Source organism: Heliangelus exortis, chromosome 2 (genome assembly GCF_036169615.1).
Source record: "Heliangelus exortis chromosome 2, bHelExo1.hap1, whole genome shotgun sequence".
Classification (NCBI taxonomy): domain Eukaryota; kingdom Metazoa; phylum Chordata; class Aves; order Apodiformes; family Trochilidae; genus Heliangelus; species Heliangelus exortis.
Window position 1 is genome coordinate 128,576,146 of NC_092423.1, and position 23,105 is coordinate 128,599,250.

General features: G+C 40.1%; 1 protein-coding gene and 1 long non-coding RNA gene across 2 annotated transcripts in view; one reads left to right on the forward strand and one right to left on the reverse strand.

The window, feature by feature from the left end:
* Positions 1-15,579, forward strand: part of SDC2 (syndecan 2) — a 59,081-nt gene extending 43,502 nt beyond the window's left edge. Inside the window, exons 2-5 of the mRNA XM_071738044.1 lie at positions 3,711-3,822; positions 12,166-12,299; positions 12,990-13,125; positions 14,374-15,579. Of these exons, the coding sequence (XP_071594145.1) occupies positions 3,711-3,822; positions 12,166-12,299; positions 12,990-13,125; positions 14,374-14,537 (546 nt within the window). The 3' untranslated portion in view covers positions 14,538-15,579. The remainder of the gene's footprint in view (positions 1-3,710; positions 3,823-12,165; positions 12,300-12,989; positions 13,126-14,373) is intronic.
* Positions 1-23,105, reverse strand: part of LOC139793411 (uncharacterized) — a 410,787-nt gene that overhangs the window by 22,036 nt on the left and 365,646 nt on the right. The window lies entirely within an intron of this gene.

Below are 23,105 nucleotides of genomic sequence, written 5' to 3' on the forward strand. Positions count from 1 at the left end.
AACAATGACGGACCAGAATGCAATCTCTGTCAAGAGGTAACGAGCAGTTTTTGTGGCTTCAGGGCCAGATTAAAGGACTGATAACAGAGACATCCTTGCCTGGTGTTCCTGCCATTTTAATAGATCTGAAAATAAGGCTGTTACATAAAAGTGACATGAGGGCCCTCATTTCAATTGTTAGCCATAGGAAACCGACCCTTAAATATTTGGCCTTCATAATAAGTACAAATAGATTTATGGAGCTGGAATTTGCAAACTTTTTTTTTTTTTTTTTTTTTTTTTTTTTCCCTTCCTTCCAAGCATACTGAAGTGCTAGTACAGACCTTTCTCTGTCCAAGCCTACTGAAAACAGACTTGTTTTTCCAACTTATCTTTTGTGAACACCCTGGAAGTAGTCCACAGGCTGCCATGGGTTCCCAGCTGACAGGCGAGAAACATTTCTAGAGCAAATATTAAACCTTATTTAATTTTACATAGCATAAAATTGCAAAGCATGGCTTCGGTACTTGATACGTACTTAAGCACCATGAAGTACTTTTAAATTTTCATTAACCATCTTTCATTTCCCTAAGCTTAATCTTCATGGTATTATTTTTAATGTTTGTGCTTTTTTTGTTGACTGCTGGGCTTTTTTTTTTTTTATTCTTAACCTTTAGTTCACCAGTTTTCATTCTAGGTGGCCCCAGGCAGCTTTGTGTGGGCAAAAAGAGGTGCAAGCTGTGGGTGTAGAGTGGGTGCCCTTACCCCAAGTTGTCTGGCCTGCTTGCAGGGAGTCATTTTGGGGACAGTACAATGCATTTAGCTATGCAAATGCCTGGGGATTTTTAAGATAAAATGCTTCTTTGTGCCTTTGGTTTGAGAGAGTGCTCTCTGGATGAGAATCATTTCTAGTGGAAACAGGCTGAAGCACGGGGCTCTGGCCAGAGAAGCTGCAGAGTATCTTCCTCAGGTGAAGCTTGATATTTGATCTGATTTTATTTGGGGTTCACTACACCCTGTATTTCTCCCTATAGTAAATGTTGTACTGGATCTGTAAGACTGTAGGGAATAATTTTCTCATTCTGATGGAGTTGTGCCATCCACAATACTAGAAATTAAATAATGTTTCACATTGTATCCTTTTCATCCCCAGAATAAAATACAACGGATGCCCAAATTGCTGCTGAAAACTACCCAGGATTTTCTTCCATTTCTATTCCTCTGTTCTCAGCTGGTTTCAATCTTGAGAACATCTCAGCATAGTTAGAAATGAAAGCTTTTGGCAGCTGAAAAGCCATAATTCATTGAAATAAAGGGAGTGAATATGATGGTGGGGAGCCTGGCTGACCAGGCACTTTCAGCTTGGGCTGGGTTGGATTAGCTGCTCAGTTGCCTTACAAAAACTGAATCTTTAGAATAATCAGGAATAATTTCTGTCTTTTCTGACTCCTGTGAGACTCAAAAGAAAAAAAAAATGGGGTTGTTTATTTTGGAGGGAGGGTGTTGTTTGGGGTTTTTATTTATTTAATTCTACTACTAAGTTTGCTTCTTACATAGAAAGAAGTGGGAAATGGCCTAGGGAATAAATTTATTGTTAAGTTCATATTTTTAGTCAAGACAAAAAATAACATTCGCTAACTCGGGCAGTTTCTCAGCAGTTACCAAATGCTATTGGCAGTTTCCATAGTTAAAAAAAATCTCCATCTTCAATTGTTTTTTCCCAGCTTGGCATTGGGTGATATTTACTTCTTCTTTCACCTTTTGAATATTGTATGCTTTTTCTATACTCTTTGGCAGCCACCTGCATTTCCTTTTAAATATGTTTTGGTTTTTTCCTGCCTGATCTTGAGGAGTGGGTTGTTGTGTACCACAATTATGTCAGAAAGTAAAATGGGGCAAAATGGCTTGGTCCATTGTGGCAGCCTGATCAACAGCAGGATATTTGTCCCATGACAGGGAGATGTTTTCCTCTACAGAAAGTCTCAGCTGCTGCTTAATTACAATACCACCCTTATACACCTACTGCTGTACTTCAGGCCTTCCTTTGGAGACATCTTTTAAAGGAATTAAGGAACTTGGTGGTGAGCAGACATTGTCTCCAGTTTCTGCTTTGGATTGCAGCCAGTTCCAGGCAGACTGTGTGAACCAGCAGCAGCAGAGGAGAGCAAGCCTTTTGTAAACCTTTCATAAAATAGGGCTTTTCCCTCTACAAATCCCACAGGTAAAAGCTGCCATAGCAAGAGTAGACTTTGACCCAGTATCATGTTGTTTTTCTATTCCTCTGTGGAAGAAAAACAGCATAGTGCTATTTTAGTTTAGAGCTGTTGAGAGGAGCATTAAGTACCCCCAGTGCAAAGGTCTTTTATACTGAAATACTCTAATAATCAGGATGGCCTTTCTGCCTTTTGTGAAAAATCAGTTTTTATTTAGATCAAACTGAAGACCAGTTTTCTGCTGGTAAGTAGCTTAGAACTGGAATGTGTTGCCAATCCTCCTCCAACCCAAAAAAAAAAAAAAAAAGTCACAAACATCTTAAGTGATATTTTTTAGATCTCTGGGGGGAAAAATAACTTTGGAAAGTCAGATATGAGTCTTTGGATAGAGGAGTTACCCCTTTCATTGTTTGGTAACCCTTCAGCAAATCTACAGTGAATGTTATATAGAATAAAAGGGCAATCAGTGCTGTGCAGTACAAGTAAGGTGGAAACCCTTGTGACTCAGAGCAGCAGTTTTGGGCACTTATGTGAGATATAGAAATGATGCATTTTGGTATAGCATTTTGATTTTTGGCTTAAGATCCATTTGCAATTGTCATACTTTTTTCAACAGGTTGTGACAAATAGGTGTTCACAGTAATGCTGGTAAAAGGAATAGTAGTAATAATAGCAGGTCCCTTCTCAGTCAGTGGAGATACATGGCTTCCATTAGATGGTTTATGCTCTGTTGAAAAAGCACAAGCAGCTGTGGAGGAAGACATTTTTTTAGTCTTTCAAAGTCTGAATTGTCAGTCTAAAAGGATGACTGATATGTTGTTCTATTATCAGCTCATTTTAGCAGAATCTCTTTTTAGTGGGGAAAATAACTGCAGACATAAAAATGTGGTGAAAGTCACTGGAAGTCAAATTACAGCTTGTCGAAGCCACAGCTACATTTTGGGAGAGATGAATTAATTGGGGAATTGGAGCATTTTGCCTCACCAGAATTTTGGAAATGTGCTGTCTGATCTGGCTGGAAATGTCATAATCCTTAATGAACAGCAGTCTTGGAAACATTTTTATTCTGTAGTCCCAACCGATCATTCTAATTTGTAAAGAGTTGTGTGTGGTTTGGCTTTATATACCTCTAAAATGTTTTTTGATAAGTGCTCTTGGTGCTTCCTATTTGAGATCAAATGACAGATTTCACGTGACAGCTTGAATCCTAGGATTTTGTTCTTTCTTGTTTCAGAAGCTCTGCAGAGTATACTGCAAATCCTATTTATTCATTCATGCATTGAATGAGATGAAGTGTGATTTGAAGGGGGCTTGCTTCCTGAAGACTGGGTGGTTTCCTAGTTTTCATTGTGCAGCCTTGGATTTTTTTTAACATCTTAGACAAATGTGTTGAATAAACTGAATGTATAAACTGTTCAGTTTGCAATCACCAACTCTGGAAATAGTAATGAAGATGAAGAGACTGCTGCACTGGAGAACTGTTACCTTTTTAACCATTCCCTCTTATCTGTTTTCCAGAGAACAGATTTGACCTCTGATAAAGATCTATACCTTGACAACAGCTCAGTTGAAGAAGCATCAGGAGTCTACCCAATTGATGATGATGATTATTCTTCTGGGTCAGGTTCAGGTGAGACAACATGTCACAATCTACATTTTAAAAGTGTAAGAATTAGTGTGCTTGCTTGAGGAAAAGCTGTGCAGATTTTCTTTATAAGCTGGAGATGATATTTTCAATAAGCACCATGGGTGCTTGGCTCTCTATTTACAGAGCACCGAGCATCCCTGCGGGCTGGGTTTTAAATATTAACTTTCTGCTCTGTTCTCTTACTCCTTTGTTGCATCATTTCACTGCCTCTCTCTGCTTGTCCCTCTGGTTTCTGTGTGGGCCTCTCTGTAGTTTAGAAATATGGGTTAGAGAAGGCTTAGTTCTCCCGTAAAATTAAGTCAATTTAATAGACTTCAAGAAAACATAGCAGCAGCAAACTTCTTTTCTTTTATATGCATTCAGATTCACATAAACATGGTGTCCATTCCTTTTTTGTTGTTGTTCTTTTAAATTTAGAAGTCTAGGTACTGCCAAAAACATGACAGTCTGAGGTAATTACATCCATAGTGAATAAAGAAATTCTTAAACATAACATACTGAGTTCTCAGACTTAAACACTCATTAGAGGCATGTAGCTAACTCATCATTTTTCAAAAAAACTGTCAGTGAAGCCTCATTAGTCATATCTTTTCAAAAGGCCCTTTTTGGAATATCTTCTAGAATAACTGGGCGGCTCCAACCATTAAAAATTAAGCTCAGGATTTTGTGGTAGTTCTGGAAGATTAATTTTGTTACTGTTGTGAGCATTTGCTGAGCTGTTATGGAAATCCCATTGAATTTCCAAGTGCATCACATATTTGTTTGTTAGTGAACTTTTTGTAATTTGTCTGTTGATATATACATACACTTGTGATTTTTTAAAGGGTGAGCTCTTGTAGCACTTTGTCTTGCAAGCCACAGCTGAGCTTTTTCAGTTGGATTTTTGGTTTTCTTTTCTTTTCTTTTTGGAGGTTCAAAGATACGTTAAAATGAAGTCTGCAGAGGTCCAGTTGTGCTGCTAAGCAAACTCAGGCTCATCCATTCTTGGCAGCTGGATAATACCTGGCATTTTGGGAGTCCTCCATGGGGGCAATTTGATATTCCAATGGGATCATGGGCTTAATTGAATCTCCTTGCTGTAGACTTCTTTGTGGGGAAACCTGACATTCAATTTGAAAATAAAATAAAAATTAAAAAATTAACAAGTCAGTGATTTCATCCAGTTCCCACAGCTGTCTAAGGAAAATTCTGATCCCTGAGAAAATTGCCCTTTTGGTCAGTGTGCCATTCTGTCATGTCTTCAGATGTTGGTGGCTTTGTAAGCTTCAGGAGAGGAGATAGGCTGACAATAAAGAGCAATATGGGGAATGGTCTGGTTTTGTTGGGTTTTTTTTTTTTCTTAAATCTATCCATGGAGTTTGGCTGTTTCTAATATGGAGAATTCAAAATGCAGTCCTGTTTTTGAAGTGGAAAGGACTGTACAACAACTGGCTTCAGATTTTATTAACCCATCTGAGTGGTAAAAGTGGGGCCAGAAAGGACAGAAACTATTTCTTGACTGCACCAACAGTAACATCTTGGCTTTCTCTTCCCTCTTTTCCTCTTCTCAGCTTTGAGTCATGGGTGGAAGATGGAGTGTGTAGCATGCACTCCTGCTACCTCTGCCAATCTCTGTTTCTTTAAAAGAGGAAAGCAGGAAAAATCTCACAGTAGACCCAAGACTAGCTGGATGGCCTTCAAGAGAGGTCGTGTGACAGTACCAAAGTCTAATACTTTTTAACAAGTGAAGAACTCTTAAGCCCAAATAATCGTCTAAGCAATCTGTGAACTCAGCTTTATGCACTTAAGAAAAAATGTCAAGAGGGAAACAAATTAGCATCCCCTTCACCCTACTCATCCTATACTTACTGCTTTCTCCAGATTATGAAATGGAAAATGTCCTTAGGCTTTACCAATGATCAGTTTTCCTCATAGTATGTTGAATGTGTCTTTCTGTACTTGATACTCAGTGATGCAATGTTCCTAGCAGGAAGAGCTTTCCCACTCAAGGGTAGTTTTCTTGCTGTTTCATTCCACTCCAAGCAAACAGATCCAAGATGACAACATGCTGACTCCTTTCCTTGGTATGGAAATTGCCACCAGGCCTGTGGAGATAAACAGGAATTGTCAGCACCACCATTAATGCCCTTGCAGGTCTGCAGGCAGCATAAACATGGACAAATGTCACTGTAAGCGTGACACATTTCAAACTGGAAACTGGCTGAGGGCTTTTTCTAAGGAGAAAAAAAGGTGATGGTGTTCTGGTTTTTTTCTTCCTTTTCATGGCCTCTTTAGTCTTCACATACATTCAGCTGCTGCTGTGTGTTTTGCCCACTTGTTCAAGCCTAATACATTGGTCAGTAGATTCCAAAGGAGCCATGCCTGCTTCCTGAATGTCCTGTATCAATCAGAAAGTCCACAGTGAATTCATTAGTCCATTGTTTTCTTACAGCCTCATTCTCTCAGGAGATGCCTCATTCTGTCATCAGTCTTTTTACTGTAGATGTTTGTATAATGCAGAATAATAGGAGTAAAAATAAGTTTTCCTGCCTGTATACAACCTGAAATTCTTTTATAACTGCTGTTGCTTTTTCCTCTGGCATAAAAGATCTTAACTGAGCCCTGGTCATGCAGCTAGCTGGAAGTAGCTGCTGAATTAGGAAAGCCATCTTCTCTATTACCTTTGTCTACACATTCTTTGGATTCTTACATCTTCTCTTAAGTTACACCTGGTAGACAATCCAATGCAATATATTATCAGAATCTGATGCAGATTTTTCATCTTCTTTTCCCTCAACCTAATATTTCTCAGTCAATAACATCTTGAGTTCAGATGGTTAGCTCAGGATGAACTAGGTCTAGACTGACATTGTCTAGGGGACTGTTCTTGGAGGAAAGTTATATTGGTGGGACTGGAGCTCCTCCAAGAAAAGTAAGAGCAGATCTACTTTGGCTCTTGGCCTAATGGGAAGCTGAAGTTATGCTCCAAGGCTGGAAGGCAGTTTTGGAGTCCAGTGGCAGTGTGGTGTGGGGATGGGCCAGGGGACCATGGCTCAGGTAGAGGAGGCACAGGTCCTCTGCCAGTTGCTGGACAGGAGCTGGCAGGAGGCAGTGGTCAATTCTGGTTGCTCCTGGCCCCAAGTGGCAGTGTGCCTGGCAGGCACTCTGGGTGATGTGGCAGAGCCTCTTATGGTGTGCTTCCCCTCCCATGGTACAGGCAACACAGCAGGTATTTATTTTTCTGCTTACTAAGGTCCCACTTATATGTGCCCTTCAGATTGGCTTAGAGCAAGAGATTCTTCTTTCCACCTGCTGCACTAGTCCCAAGCACTCTTTGTGACATTGACAAATGTTCTCCAGGTCCTTTAACATAAAAACCTACTGTAATACTGTTTACAAGTGGTATTTTGTTGTTCTGGACAGAATCTTCAGTATAATGCAGAATAGTCAGGACTCTTCAAGGTTTTTTTTTGTTCTTTTTCCCCTCCTTAGGTGAGAATTACAAGAGACAACATCCTTGCACTGTCCCCAGTTATTTCAACTGCAGTTCTCTGTTAGGGCACTGGTGTTAGGTTTACAGTATCATCTCTGATTGCCTGGTGTTCTTGATAAAAGGTTTGTTGGGGGCTTTTCATGTGAATGAGGGTGAGATAAGCCAGCTAAAAAATATGTCATTCTGGTATGTGTCACATTAATGGTAGAGATGCAAGGTGTGAAAGAGGTGATGGGTATGTGTGTGCCCACCTTACCACAAGGTTTCCTGTGATGGAACTACTCACAGAGTGCAGTGTGATAGAGTGAAAAAAAAAGAGTGAAGTAATTTAATTTGTTTGGTAGGAAGAGTTAATCACTGGCTGCTTTGCAAGTAAGAGTGCTAACTGGTGTGGGCTTTTTGTTGTATACAATGATTTAAGCTGGCACAGTCTTGATTGCCTGACAAGTTTCCTCAAGCACCAAGAGTGTGAAAGAGCATTTGCATTCCCCTCATCCACAGGGCAGCTACCAGACACATCACTGAGGGCTACATTAGATATTTCCAATACTACAGCACAATTTAGAGCTATTTTGACTGCTGTGAAGATAGCAGTTGAAGTTTCAGTACATAAAAAGGCAGTTGTGTGATGGTTGAGAGTTCTCAACTCTTTACCACAGAGATGGCTATGGGTTTAGTGACTGCAGGGTTTTTGCAGTGCCCTCACTAAGAGGGCAGTATATATGTGTAGAGAGACTTGAGGGAATTGGTACCCTGCATTGTCAGTCACACTGACCAAATCCAGAAACTATCCACAGAGACAGTGATGTTTTCAAGAGGAAGAACTAAGCTCTTTTACTCCAACCATTTTGTAATATTTGTCATAACAACCTAATTGGCAGTTATGCCCATGACAGTCTGTTGGTCTTTTCTTTCCAAACCTACTTGGATTCAGGGAGAGAAGTAGGTTGTTTTTTTTTTTGGTTTTGGTGGGGTTTTTTTGTTTTTTTTTAATGGTATTTCTGTGTTCTGGAGAGCATTAGAGAGGAGTTTTTGAATCCTCAGTCATACTTACAGGTAATTTGTGGCAGTCTAGTGAAGTCCCCACTGACTGGAAAAGGGGAAACGTAACCCCCATTTTCAAAAAGGGAAAGAAGGAAGATCCAGGGAACCAAAGGCCAGTCAGTCTCATCTCTGTGCCTGGTAAAATCATGGAGCAGATCCTCCTGGAGGCACTGCTGAGTCAGAAGAAAAATGACAAGGTGATCTGGTATAATCAACACAACTTAACCAAGGGCAAATTGTGCCTGACAAATCTTGTGGCTTTCTATGAAAAGGTCACAACATCAATAGACAAGAGAAGAGCAACCAACATCATTCACCTGGACCTGAGCAAAGCCTTTGACACAGTCCCACACAACATCCTGCTCTCCAAGCTGGTAAAACCTGGGATTGATGGATGGACCACTCGGTGGGTAAAGAACTGGCTTGATGGCTGCACCCAAGGAGTGGCTGTCAATGGGTCCACGTCCAAGTGGAGGCCAGTGACAAGTGGAGTCCCACAAGGATCAGCACTGGGACCAGTCTTGTTTAACATCTTTGTTGGTGACATGGATGGTGGCATTGAGTGCACCCTCAGCAAGTTCCCTGATGACACCAAACTGTGTGGCGTGGCTGACACGCTGGAGGGAAGGGATGCCATCCAGAGGGACCTTGACAGGCTGGAGAGGTGGGATCATGCCAACCTCATGAAGTTCAACAAGGTCCTGCATCAACAAGGTCGAGGCAATCCCAAGCACTGATACAGGCTGGGCAGTGCCTGGCTTGAGAGCAGCCCTGAGGAAAAGGACTTGGTGGTGCTGGGGGATGAGAAGCTCAACACGAGCCATCAGTGTACGTGTGCAGCCCAGAAAGCTAAATGTATCCTGGGCTGCATCAAGAGAAGTGTGGCCAGCAGGTCGAGGGAAGTGATTCTCCCCCTCTGCTCTGCTCTCATGAGACCCCACCTGGAGTACTGCATCCAGTTCTGGAGCCCCTGTTACAGGAGGGACATGGATGTGCTGGAGTGTGTCCAGAGAAGAGGATGATCAGAGGGCTGGAGCACCTCTTCTGCGAATACAGACTGAGAGAGTTGGGGTTATTCAGTCTGGAGGGAAGAGGGCTCCAAGGAGGCCTTATTGTAGCCTTCCAGTATCTGAAGGGGCCTACAAGAAAGCTGGGGAGGGAGTTTTTAGGACGTCAGGTAGTGACAGGACTAGGGGGGAATGGATTCAAACTAGAGCAGGGTAGATTTAGATTAGATGTTAGGAAGAAGTTCTTCACCATGAGGGTGGTGAGACACTGGAACAGGTTGCCCAGAGAGGTGGTGGAAGCCCCATCCCTGGAAGTTTTTAAGGCCAGGCTGGACAGGGCTCTGATCAACCTGATGTAGTGGGAGGTGTCCCTGCCCGTGGCAGGGGGGTTGGAACTAGATGAGCTTCAAGGTCCCTTCCAACCCTGAAAATTCTATGATTCTGTGAATTCTGAGAATACTACTGTCAGCTCAGCAAGGAAAATGCCTTCCCCTTATTCAGACCTACTCCATGGCAAGGAAAGAACTTTCTAGATAAAGATAATTAGAAAGCAGGAACCACAGGGATGTCTGAGTCAGTACCTGAGTCAAGCCTAAATGACAGGTGCCCTGATATTTTTGGGACTGTTAGGATTCTCCTAAGGCTGTATAGAACAGGAGCTGGGTACGTTTGGTGCAAATCCAGCTACTAGTCCAAAAGTTAGATTAGTCACCTATTTATTGAGAAACTGTAGATCTGCATCCTCTGTAGCCAGAGAAGTTCAGACCTGTAATGTTCACCATTTTGTCTGGCAGACACAAGTGTTGCCTGAAGTGAAGATGGGATTTAAGGATTTTGGAGGAGCAGTTTAGATTAAGTGGGACTTATCATTTCATAAAAAGAAGAAAATAAAGTTTTGTACTCTCAAAGTGTGTTTTATCAGATCTCTAATCTGATTATCGATTTTGATTTCCCCAGCTGTGAAAGTCTTGTGTAATTTGGAGGAACTCTGCGAGGTGAAGCAGGCTGAGCTACCCATTGGGCCCTTATTTCTCAAAGAAAACTCTTGAGGCAAAGCCAGAAAATTTTTCCTGTTGGATGCCTTCCCTCACCTCTGTTTTGAAGCAGGATGTTGGGGTTTTTTTCATCTTTAAATAGCATTTCAGGAAAATATTTGATTCTTGTTGTGAGGTCTTTATTCTGGAGACAGCACTGTAATTTTGGTATCTCTGAAGGTTTTTCCAGTATTCTGTGCTGGCAGCTTTAATGTAGTACTTTTTGGTTTTTTTTATGATGCCAAAATTTCTTTTATACAGTAGAGAAGTTGTTTTAGTTGTTGTCTCATTATTGCCCTTCCCTCAGTGCCAAATGTATATAACTCTTGATCATAAGTTCAAAACTTTGTTATTGCTCTCATATTTTCAGCCTGTTTTCTTTCTCTACAAAACTAAGATTAAAAGTCAGTTTGGAATGAGTGAGTCATACTGTTCTGTTGTAAGATGATATATATATTTATTTGTTAAGAATTATTCTTATGCCAATTTGCTGGAATTATTACCCCATAGTAACTTGGGTAACCAGAGTCTGTAATGAGCAGAACACATTGAGATTCCTAAGGCGTGATCCAAGAATAGGTTGATTCTTTTTTTCTTTCAAGCCTTGCAATGATTTAATCTCTTGTCTCTTTCTTCTTCCTTCCAGTATCACTAGAGGATATTTATAAGACATGTCCATTAACTTATTCTAAAGGAACCTTCATACTCCAGGAGGGCTTTGAATGTGGAGGAAATTAAATTTAAGGTTATCTTCAGGGAGTTTTATGTCCTCTTACTCTTTATTTCAATATAAAAAGGCTTCTGCATTATGTAGAGCTTAAAAACATGTGAATTCCTAGCAAATGAAATACACAGTAGTAGCAGGCTTCCTGTAGATAGAAATCACTTGATTTTTTATGTTTGAGGGTTTAACAGATTTGCTGCAGAGGAGAGATTTTATTGTTGAAGCAGTGTGTTACAGGGAAAAAACTGTTCAGTTCATGTGGTGTAAATTAAGTCAGGATAAAGATGTTGATTGATTGACTGAATAATTATATTCAATTAACTGGTAATCATTGATGATATTAAGCTTTTGGCTTAAATAGTTGAAGCTTAACAGATACAGATAACCACAATATCACCACTTAAAAATGGTACCATGCAACTACAGAATTCAGCCCCCCTTCTGAAACTGATCCCAACGTGATTTGCTATGGGGTGAGTTCCCTTCATCTGGTGTTGATGAACAACACACCCCTGGTATGGGACACGTGAGTGACCCCAGCCCCATGTGAGTCCAGGACCCCACCACCTCCTGCCTGATGGTGGCTGTAGGGGAGCTGGAGTTGGCTGCTGGGGGCACCCCTGGGGTGGGCAGTGCTGCTGCCAAGCCCCAGCAGAGCCCAGAGTTAGACAAGATCACACCAGCCCTGGAGGCTGCTGCTTCTGCTCCAGGGTTTCTTCCTCAGTTGCAAGTGTTTATGGTTTTTTTGTACTTCTTTTCAATCTGGTTCCTTCAGTTTAAAAAATGTTGTGGTACTTTCCAGTTTATTGCTTAACCCAGCTGCTGGTTCCCCTTCCTCTTTCATGGGATCACTTGGCACAATTATTCCCCTGACAGTTCAGGGCACAGTGTTTGGACTCAAATCTATCTCCACAGGCATTGTCATCTGTGCCATTTCTCTAGGGTGGGCTGTGCAAGCACTCCTACCTTGCTGTCTTAATAAAAAATGTAATTGGTCTGGAAGATTTTCACAGTTCAATTAAATGTCCCCTTTTTTGTCTCCAGGTGCTGAAGAAGATGAGGATAGTGCAGTGATAACAACATCCAGAACACTTCCAAAGTTACCAGCAACTAGTGATGCATCTAGGGCTGAGACTACCACAGTGAAAATGCAGACCAAGGTGCCTGCACAAACAAAGGTGTGTGGCTGGAGAGCAAAACCACTTAAATGGTTCTGCCCCCCCTGATGGCTTGATGTTAACTTTGTTTAATTTATATGTATTGAAAAGCCCCCCATAATTTTATTTTACGTAGTTGCAGCCTTCTAAATGAATACAGAGCTTCTCTCTCTACAAGAGAGTCTGTGAAGGACATCTGGAAAAGGGAAAAAAGAGAGATTAAATTAAAAAAAAAAGAGTATTTTATTATACATAAGACAATTTCTCATTATACCTTTGAGTCTAAGCTGTACCTTTTTTACATCTCTGAAGATCTTGCCAGGTTCCATTTACTATTTCTGTACTTCCTTCTCCATTGCCCAGAGGCAATATTATCTAACTTACCCTCAAAGGTGTTCTGAATATAACATACCTGGTGTATTAATTTCAGAATAGTTCAGAATAATTATTTCATTCTGATGAACACAGGCAACATTTAACAGCTGTTTGCTGAATATTCGTGCTGGGGTTTTGGGTGTGTGGATAGTGTTTTTCATTCCAACACTGTGACAACAAATAGGTTCAGTGACAATGTCTAGCACAGATTTCTGCAGTCAGTTTCCCATGTGTTGTGTTTGTGGGTGTTGTGGAGTACCTGTGTGGCAGTGACTGTGCTGACTTGTGGTGTGCCCTGTCTGGAAGCAACAGGCTGTTTTCTTTTTTGTGCCACAGTCACCCGAAGAAATGGATAAGGAGGAAAGGTCCCAGACAGATGCCAAGAAAAAGAGTGATGAACCAGGGGAAGACTCAGATGTGTTCACCGAGAAGCATTCAGAAAACCTCTTCCAGAGAACAGAAGTTCTTGCAGGTGAGATGTCATTTGCCAAGGTCCATCTTGCCAGAAATAGCACAGAAAAGAGAGGGGATCCATATCAACTGATGCAAACTCAATGTTTGTGTTTTCCTGATAGATTCTTAAACACATTCATGGAGGTAGCCAGTGGTTAATCTGGTGAGAATGAGATAAGCATCTTCTGGAGTTATTTAATAGTGAAGTCTTCCCAGTTGGTTTGATGCCTGCAAATTGAATACTGCCTGCTGAATATTTGGACCTTTCACAACTTAGAAAAGGAGTTGCAGTGTAGATTGATGTCTGTGTTACAAAACCACATTTCTCACCTGCACTCCTGAGAGCACATTGCTGACTGGTCTGTCTGGTGCCAGTGGAGCTGCCTGGGAGGAGCTTATGGCAGGGGTGGGCGTATGGAAAGGGATAAATAAATGCTGTCCTTAGGATAGAGAGAGTCTGTTTCCATACATAACCCAAGGAGACAGAGGCAGGCCACCAAAATTTTCACGTGGCTTACCCACATGTGAGATTTTTTTTTTTGGTGCAAGAACAGAGTTTACAGGTATACTTTCCCCCTGTCTCTGTTGAGAGAGCATTGGGGTCCATAAAGGTCACAGTTTTGGATGACACCTTCCTATGAACCTTTCTCACCAAAGAGTGAAATAGCCTTAATATCCATGTCATTGGAAGCTTGCTGGTTTGCTCTTGAAGTCCAATTGGAGTTGATACTTTGTGCATGCTCACAAGTGTGTGATGAATGTAATTCCTCTGTTCCCTAGAGCTCCATGGAATGTTCTCTCCTATTACTCATCAATAGGAAATGAATTTCAGTCAGGGTGAAAAGTGATGCAGAAAAGGGAAACACCATTTCTTAGCTAGCATGACAGAATAGTTCTTTTAAGGCTGAAAATGCCAAGTATTGAAAAATTGATTTGAAAGAAATTTAAATATTACTACAAAAGGAGACAATTTTATTCTGTGGCAGTATGGGTGTCTTAATTAAAGTTTTTAGAAAATTTGTAGTAGCTTTTTTTTGTAGATCACTCACTTGTAGGTGAAATGTCCTGTGAAATCATTGCCTTCATAAACATAAGCAGGCTTTCTGAGACTGTATTTCAGGATACTAATTATGAAGACAGTAGCGTAATGGGAGTCCTTTTCTGTAATTTGAAAGTAATTGCAAGCTCGTCGTGCGAGATGAAAAAGAAACATGGTACTGAGCTTGTTTTTCTGGCATATTGTGAATCTCTGTTTCTTTGATTGCAGCTGTTATTGCTGGCGGAGTTATTGGGTTTCTTTTTGCAATCTTCCTTATCCTGCTGCTGGTATATCGCATGAGAAAGAAGGATGAAGGCAGTTACGACCTTGGTGAACGTAAACCATCCTGTGCTGCCTATCAAAAGGCACCTACTAAGGAGTTTTATGCATAAAATTCCTATTTAGTGTCTCTATTTATGAGATCACTGAACTTTTTTAAATAAAGCTTTTGCATAGAATAATGAAGATTTTTTTTTTTCCATTAAAGAGCCATTACGGCACCTTTATGATAAAATCCCATTGTATTTAAAACTTTTCATGTATTCCTTTAAAAATGTAAAATTAAAACTTAACATTTGCAGTGTTCTGTGAATAACAGTGGCAAAGCATTATTTTATAAAACCATTGAAGTTCACTGAATCATTTTTAAAACTTTATGCATAAATATAAAATAATGAAAATGATTGTTTTATCATATGGTTCAATGAAAGTTGTTTAGTTTTGTCGGCATGTCTCAGATTGATCTTACAAGTTAGTTTTTATTTCATTAATTTATCTGTTTCCAAAAACTGCCTTTTTGTAGTTGTCATGGTGCAATTTGTCTTTGGATAATCCAGATAACAGTAACTTTTAGTGTAAATGTAATTTTTCAGCTATGTAAACTTTAAACTCCACTTTGTATAAATTTAAGTGTCAGAATATCAATTTTACACTTTACATTGTTTCTCAGCATACCTGTAGCTTCAGTGAGATTTGTAACAGCAAATTAATGTGTAAAATTGGATTATTACTACAAAGTGTGTAGTCGTATTCTTACTAAACAAATCTCCTGTAAGGAAGATTTGGAGTAAGCTACTGACAAACCTAAGCAAACCCAAAGACTCTAACAGTATTTTGAGAAGTTGCTGCAGATTTCTATGGCCACTGTATTTGTTAATTATTTGCAATTTGAAGGTACCAGTAGGGGTTTAAATTTTTGTTCTTTAAAAATGCATTTAAGTTGTAAACGTCTTTTAAAGCCTTTGAAGTGCCTATGATTATATGTAACTCGTCGCAGACTGGTGTTAATGAGTATATAACAGTAAAAGAAAATGTTGGTATTTTATAAGCACAGACAATTCTAATGGTAACTTTTGTAGTCTTACATGGATAGACATAATTGTAATTTGGGATCATAAACACTACTGAATAAATCATGTGGCCTAATACTGAGAATTCCATTGTGATATACTTTTGTATGCTTTTCATTTTATGTCTACTTGCTTATGTTTTAATGTCACAAAGTACATCTAGTAGATCTTAAAAATCCAGACAAAAAAAAAAAAAAAAAAAAAAAAGGCTTTTGATCAGGCTGATCCTCAGACCAACCAGATTTGTTGCTGAGAAAATTCTTGCATCTGGCATATGAGTGATAGGTCATTCAACCTTTGCATTATATTTTATGGCAGTATTAACTCAGACCTGTTCTTCCTGCAAATGTTGTTTCCATACTGTAAAATTCAAAGGAGTACCTGGTTTCATTTGTTGTGTATATTGGTTTTTGATTTGTTGTTCTGGTTTGTTTTTTCCCTGGCCTTTTGGAGAATTTTTTTTTTTTTTTTCATTCTGCTGAGACTCCAACAGAAGAGTTGGGACAAGTGGAGTATCTTCATAAGAGAAGAAGGAAATATTCCAAGTAGAAGAGAAAAATCTCTGTTGCTTAGACCACAGATAGGTCACACATAGAGGGACATATGGAGAAGACGATAGTCTGCCCCTTTATATAATGCTTCCTAACAGACAAATGGCTTCGTCTTCTGCTCTGTTAACCTCCTCATTTATTAATTTCTTTTAATTTTTTTTTTTTTTTTGAGAGAGAGAGATTTCCAAAACATAGGTGTTTAGGACATCAAGCTGAACTGCTTCTCAGAAATGGCAATGTATTGTAAATAAGATCTGATAGCTCTTCAGATAAGAGTTGCATAACTTGTATTTGTTGCTGTCCCAAGTTCAATGGTCATTTAGGAGCAAACAAACGCTATCCCGTGCTAAAATATTTAATATATTGCTTTTTAAATTACTTACACTTACTGGCAAGTTTTTTCAAAGCCATACAAGTTCAACAAGTAAAAACAGGGTAAAAATTTAACAGGTATATCTTATTGTGCAATATTTAGTGAAATTCAATTAGTAAAATAACTGCTTGAATTAACTGTGCCAAGAAAAGAAAATTTCTGGCAAATGCTGTGCCACTGCTGTAAAATAAAGCATTTGTTAAAGTGCCAAAATAAAGTCTACCATGCCTAAACTAATACTTTATTTGTATAGTCTGACATCCAGTTTTTTTGAAGCCCACTTTGCTTAAGGTAGTAGATCTGAATTTATTTTTAGTGGTGCAATGAATATCACTGTAAGTATAGCTATAAATATTAAACACCAGATTGTTTCCTTCATAAGCAAATTGATAATTAGAAGCAGTTTTCTTTTTATTTATAAGTCTTTGACTCTGCCTGTATATCTAATGCACAGGACACGTTATCCAATGTAGACATCTGTTGTAATTATGCAAGCTACCAAATATTATGCCTGTTGGATTCCTCCTGCATCTGCTTACAAGCAGAAGTGATGGTAAAGTTTTAGCTCTGTTCCACCTCTCACATTTTTCCCCCCTACACGTCCATTATCCACTCTGTTACACGCAAAAGAAGTTTAAAGCTTCAGCTGTGTACACAGACTTAAAGTATCACAGTCTTCCCACCCTCCCTAACAAAAGCTTGAGATTTCTTTAATGTGCAGTAGCAACCATAGCTGCATTTATCACCTCCCGATCTCTTTGCCTTTCTCTGTTCAGTGCCAAACCATACAATTAGGGAAAAATTCTAACAGAGCTATCATCTTGCTTACAAACATCAGTTCAGTTTTCCCCAGGCTGACGCAGACCCACGGCTTCCAGCAACGCTCTGTGGAAAAACCGGGCAGCTGAATGCGCGTCTCTGACACTGAGCCTTCCTAGCACGACTTGGCCTTTGGTTTTGCTTCCCTTTTGTTCTCCCCTTCCTGGGTGTGTTTCTAGCAATACTCTGGCTACCCGTGGGTGTTGCTGGGCAGCTGGGAGTCCCAGTGCCAGGCTGTGGATGCTGTGCCACGTGCCTGCAGCTAGCAGCGGCATCCGTGCCTCTGGGATGGCTTTTCCTAAATACTCTTGGCTCTTCTCCGCCCGAGCTGCTGTAGCAGCTCTGAAATTCCTCAGCAACTTGATCCGGCACCTCCTTGTTATTGATGGGCTCTAGTGTTTATCAAAATGCCATTTTGCTTTGATTTACTCTGGGTTATAAATGGTTACTTCCTCCTAGATTTTCTGCAAATGAAGCCTGATGCAAGTAACGCAAAGCTTATGTTAAAAGAAGTCTCCCACCTTTGTTTTTACTCATGGAGAAAAAAAATTTAGAAGTTGAGTTTCTCGTTCCTCTGCTTGCCAGCTTTAAAAGGGAATTCTAGCTCATGTTTACAGACTGCGTTGCTAATTTGTTCATCACTTTGGGCTTTGCACTTCATTTGAAATAGGATAAATTAAAACCAAAATTGTCTCTTGTATCTCCTTACAAGAGAAAAATGTATTTCTAACTTTGGCTGGTTGTTGCTTTTTTCCCTTTACAGCCGTGTATTGAAATTTATATTTGTTTGCAGTCTTAAATGACAGATACTATTTTTAAGCAACATATGGAATACAGGAAACTTTTGTAAGTAAAGAAATACCCAGATAAACATTAAACAAAAACTATCAGTGGGAGGGAAATGATGATAGCAGGCTGAGTATTGCATCCTTTGTTCAAGTAAGCAAACAAGGGACAGGGAAAAAGGAATCTGGGGGGGAAAAGAACTCTAAGGAAGCTATTCTTGCAGATGGAAATAATACAGCTTTTTTTTTTTTTTTTTTTTTTTTTTTTTAAGGTTGCTATCAGTTACACTTGCTACTTAATACTTGCTCATTCAGACTGGCATAATTCCCTTGAAGTAATTTGCAACACTGGTGTCCATTTTTAATGAAATTTGATATAGGTTTTGTTACATTTAATCTCTTGCCTATGTATCAGAGATTCTGAAACTTGGCATGAAAATTCATGCTGTCAACTTTTAGAGCATTGCCTTTCCAAAACTTTCTTTGGGTTGAAGAAGCACAGCTTTGCTGGACAGTTTGTCTGTGGAAAGATACAGCAAGTATCCCCCTCCCTGACACATCTTCTGGGATGGTTTGTGGTTAGAGCAGAAGAGCAGTTTTGCTAAGGAACTGGAGGGAGAGAGGGGGATGCTGACATGTGCATTTAATTTCCTTCTGCCTCTTGGGCTGACCAGGCACTGGGTTCAGCTGCGTGGGTGGGAGGGGAGGAGCTGTAACCCAACCCTGCCAGTGGAAAAGATGCTTTGCCGAGATTTCGTTGCATGTGAAGTAAAGTTGTGTATTTTCTGCTCAGAAAACAAACAAATGATAAAATGTAAGCTCAGTAGAGCTAGAAATGGAAACGTGGGCTCCTGCTCTGACCCTTGTGAACTGATCTCACGTGTGTTGGATGTGCAGAGTAGCTGCTCGTGGGGGTGGAAGCACTGAAAAAACGAGTTTGCAGTATCTGAGCTTCGTTCCTAGTATGGATGGGGGGGGAGAAGGGATGGGGAAAGAGCCCATGTAAATCTACAGACATTAATTTGGGGTGAGTGGAAAGAAGGCAGGAAGAGAAACTGTCCTGACAGCCCATTTTCCACTGGAAGTTACAAGGCATTTTGTTTTCTTGTCACACTGAATTTACCCTTAACAGAGAGCATCTGTAGGCAGGAGAGTGGGCAGATGTTGGTGTCATACCCGGAGAGACTCTCTTGATCCCATAGAGCTGCCCAGCACGTCAGAGATCCGGGTTTCCTGTCGCTCCTGGTGGCAGTCACAGCTTGTGCTGGATGCTCTCTCCTGCAGATCTGCCAAGGTGGGAGATGCTGCAGCAAAACTACAAGTTGGACCCCAGGCACTGTCTCATACCTACAGGAGGTACTGGGGGTGGCAGGAGGCGATGATGAGGGTGCTGCATTGCACTTGGAAGGGTCTGGGCTGTCTTTAGTCCATGGGAGGTGGGAAGAAACAGATGAGATGTGCAACTGGAGCTTTGCAGTTGAGATGTACTGTTGAATTATGAGGCAACTTTCCATTTCTTTTCCATGCTTGGGGGATGTCAAGCTTTCACTACCCATAAATCCTTCAATATCAAATGCGTTTATGGCACAGCTTGCAGAACTCTTGAGTTTTTTAATTCATGTTGCAGCTTAAAAACTGTGCTGTAGTTGGGCTGGGGCTGAGAGCCACTTATCTCTCATGGCTGAAGGTTAGGTCCAAAGAATGGTTCCATCCTGGCAGTTCAAACCCCGCCCAGAGTGAGAAAAAGTAGGAATGCCTGTGAAAAACTTCCAGAAAAATATTGCAAAACCTATAATAGTTGGCTGAAAATAAACAGAGCACAAGTTCTCTGTGAGGGGTGGCTTTATTTAATTTAGATTTTTTCTGGGGCATTATGCAATTTTTTTTTTCCCATGGATCTTTTGTTGATTTTTTGAATGCAGAGGAAGCTTCTGATTTTCTTCTATTTTTAATCCTAGAATGAACCAAGCATTGACGCATAAGGAACAATAATTCCACCAGACAAACTACTTGAAGCTTATTTAGCGGTGGGAAACTAAGCTCAGTGGATGAAAAAGTTGTGTCATAGCTACCCACCCACCTTGTATGGCCATATGTAGTCCTAGAGCCTAAATAAAGTTTGGTGCCCATTTTCCTGAGCCCCTGCAGTGGAACAGGAGCTTTTCCTAAACAGTGCAGCTCCCCAGAGGCTACCAAAGAGAAACGGGAACGGACTTAGGTTTTGATGGTTTTTGTGTCATAACCCATAATATTAATGCTCATCTCCCCTGTGCTCCCTTTGCTAAATATAGTGGCAGGAGAGCAGTCAACAACCATCACACTAAGCAGAACTGAAAGAATGTAAAACAGCCCAAAGTTCAGTTTTCATCATTCATCCCCATAATTTCCGTTGCCACAGAGCCACTAACAGAAGCGTCTCTTGTGAAGAGAAGAGAAGCAGAGCACATGCTTCCTTCTGGACCAGCCCACAGTGCCAGCTGAGTTTAATGCTGACTTGAGGAAAAAAAACCTCTTCTCAGGAAGGAACAGCTTCTGGAGCCAAGTCTCAGATGGCTGAGGCCACAGCTTAACTCCTCCTCAGACCAAAACACTTGAATGAAGGACCCTGCCTCGACCTGGTGTCTCGCTGCCAGACCGGTGGCTGTGCCACCTCCGTGCTGCTGTGGCACAGCTTCGGGAACAGATGCAGTAAATTTTCATTACTTGAGTTCCATTCTATAGGAAAATCTTCCCTGAAAGTCACAGTCTCCTTGAATTATTATCTACAATCAAAACAGCAACAAGAAACTTTTCTTTAAATCATCAGCTTTCACCTTATTTTGTATATGCCCAGATATTTGCCTAAAGAAAATCGGTTTTCTTTGGCTGGTAAACAAGACAACTTGTTAACTTGTAATTTAATTTAATCTTTACAGTAAATTTTGTACTTCCCTTTGTTCTGCAGGACCACACACTGTTTACATATTTATGCTGTTACAAAGCTTAACTTCCATTTTTATGTTCTAGTTTTTTCACACTGTTATGTTAAAAATGGTAAATAAATATTTAAGCTGATTCAGTTTATATCTTTTATTTATTTCAAATTGCTTTTCAATGGAAATTGAGATTTCGTTAAGAATGCATAAAATTAACATGTCTTATGAAGTAAAATATATGAAGCACATGAGAAAGAAGATTGGCAAAAACATTTTGACTTTAAAGCATGTGTGATTATTGGAAGTAATTTATTAGGCAAAAGCATCTTTGCTAGTTATTGAATGGCACTACTTCGAATCGCAATGTCTGTTAAGACTTTAAAAAAAACAGGTTTCAATCTTTCTTCTTTTTTCCCATAGGCTGAAAGAGTACAAGGTTCCCTGGTTTTTCAGCTTCAAAATGGTTTTGTTAAAAAAAAAAAAGCCTGAAAATAAAAATAAGGAAGAGAATTTTGTACCCACAGAAGAGCTGTCAAAGAGTCTGAAGTTTTCTTTAGAATCTTGAAAACTGGTTACAGGCACTCGGCCATGTGACTTCTCCCAAATCATGGTTTGATTTTTGTAGCAGCTCTGGCTGTAGAAATCGTCATTTTTTTCTCTGCCAGTCTATGCTTTTTATGACACATTCAGTCACTAAAAGCTCAGTGAAATTTTACTCTAGCCTTTTCTGATGGGCCTTTTAATGCAGATTCTTAAACTCCATAGACTTGTTCTGCTCTAGTTCTTCTATATTCTAAAAAAATACCATGCCTCCTCTTAAATACGTAATATATTCTTTTTTACACAAGCTCTTAGTGTATCAGCTTTTCACTTTTCAGCATGACTCTCAAACCTTTCAAGCTGATAGGACAGACTTTGCAATTTCAGTAAGAGCCATGTCATCTTCTAAATCTGAACTGCAGAGGATCATAAAAGGTGGACAAACTTTTCCAATCTGCCCTGTAGATAGACTCCAAAACTTAATCATTACAAGGCATTGACTCTCTCACAGAATCACTGTTTGTCTCTGCTTGACTTGAGTATCCTGTTCAGAGCCTTCTACTTAAGCTTAGAACTGAGGTTATCAGTAAAGCTGAGTCCCATAGCACGCATGCTCACACCAGATGAGGAGTTTTATGTTTGCATTCAAAACCCATCACCCATCAAGCTAAAACATCTTTCCCTTTTAGGCCTGTTGAGATGGTAACAGGCTCTTTGGGCACTTAGTTTCTGTCCACTTCTCTTGTACCTGCTCCTGCAGGAACGTTCCCTTTACCAGCACCATGGCTTGGCTGAAGCATTGCCCAAAGCTATACTCCTGCCCAGCTTCCCATCTGCCTCTCTTACATGGGGATGTTTTGGGTTCATCCTGTGCAAAGACAGCCTGTTACAACACAGTTCAGCCCAGGCCTGTGCTGTGTGCAGGGAAAAGCTATGTTCTCATGCAGGGTGATGGAGCTGCACTTGGTGTCCTTTGAACTTGCAACTCATCATGACAATGGATGTGTTATGAAAACAGGGATGCTCTTGTATACAGCAGGGCAAAGGATTCCCTTTACTTTAAGTCCATATACCCAGAAAGAAAAGATGTATTTTATCTGTGTTATTGAAAGTACCCGTGCATCTAAACTTTTTTTGGGACAAATATATGTTGACTAAGTTGAAACTACATTTTGAGTAAGCTGGATGTGGATTTTGTCCTTACAAAAATGTTGAGATGAATAAAGGTTCCTTAGCTGGAGTGGAGAGAGTTGCTGAGAGAAACTATTTATAATTTAATTCCTTCATCATAAGTTATTTAGAGAAGTATTTAACACATTCTCAATGCAAATATAAGATAATTGATGTTAGGCATTCACATGCCTTTTCTTTGTAAACATGGGAGTGAAGGACTTGTGTATTGCTGGAACAATTTCTGCCTGAAGACTGGAGATCAATAGGAATGGACAGGGAGGGCTCTGGTTTTACATCAGGTGCTCTGCTCACCACTTGTGGCAGCACAAGTCACACAGGCTTGTAAAAAGGTTCAAGTGGGAACATATTCCACCAATGCTTAACAAAAACCTTCCTGTGGCATAGCAAAGCCATTGCCTCTCTAAGTAAACTTGCTGTAATCTGCAGGAAAAATT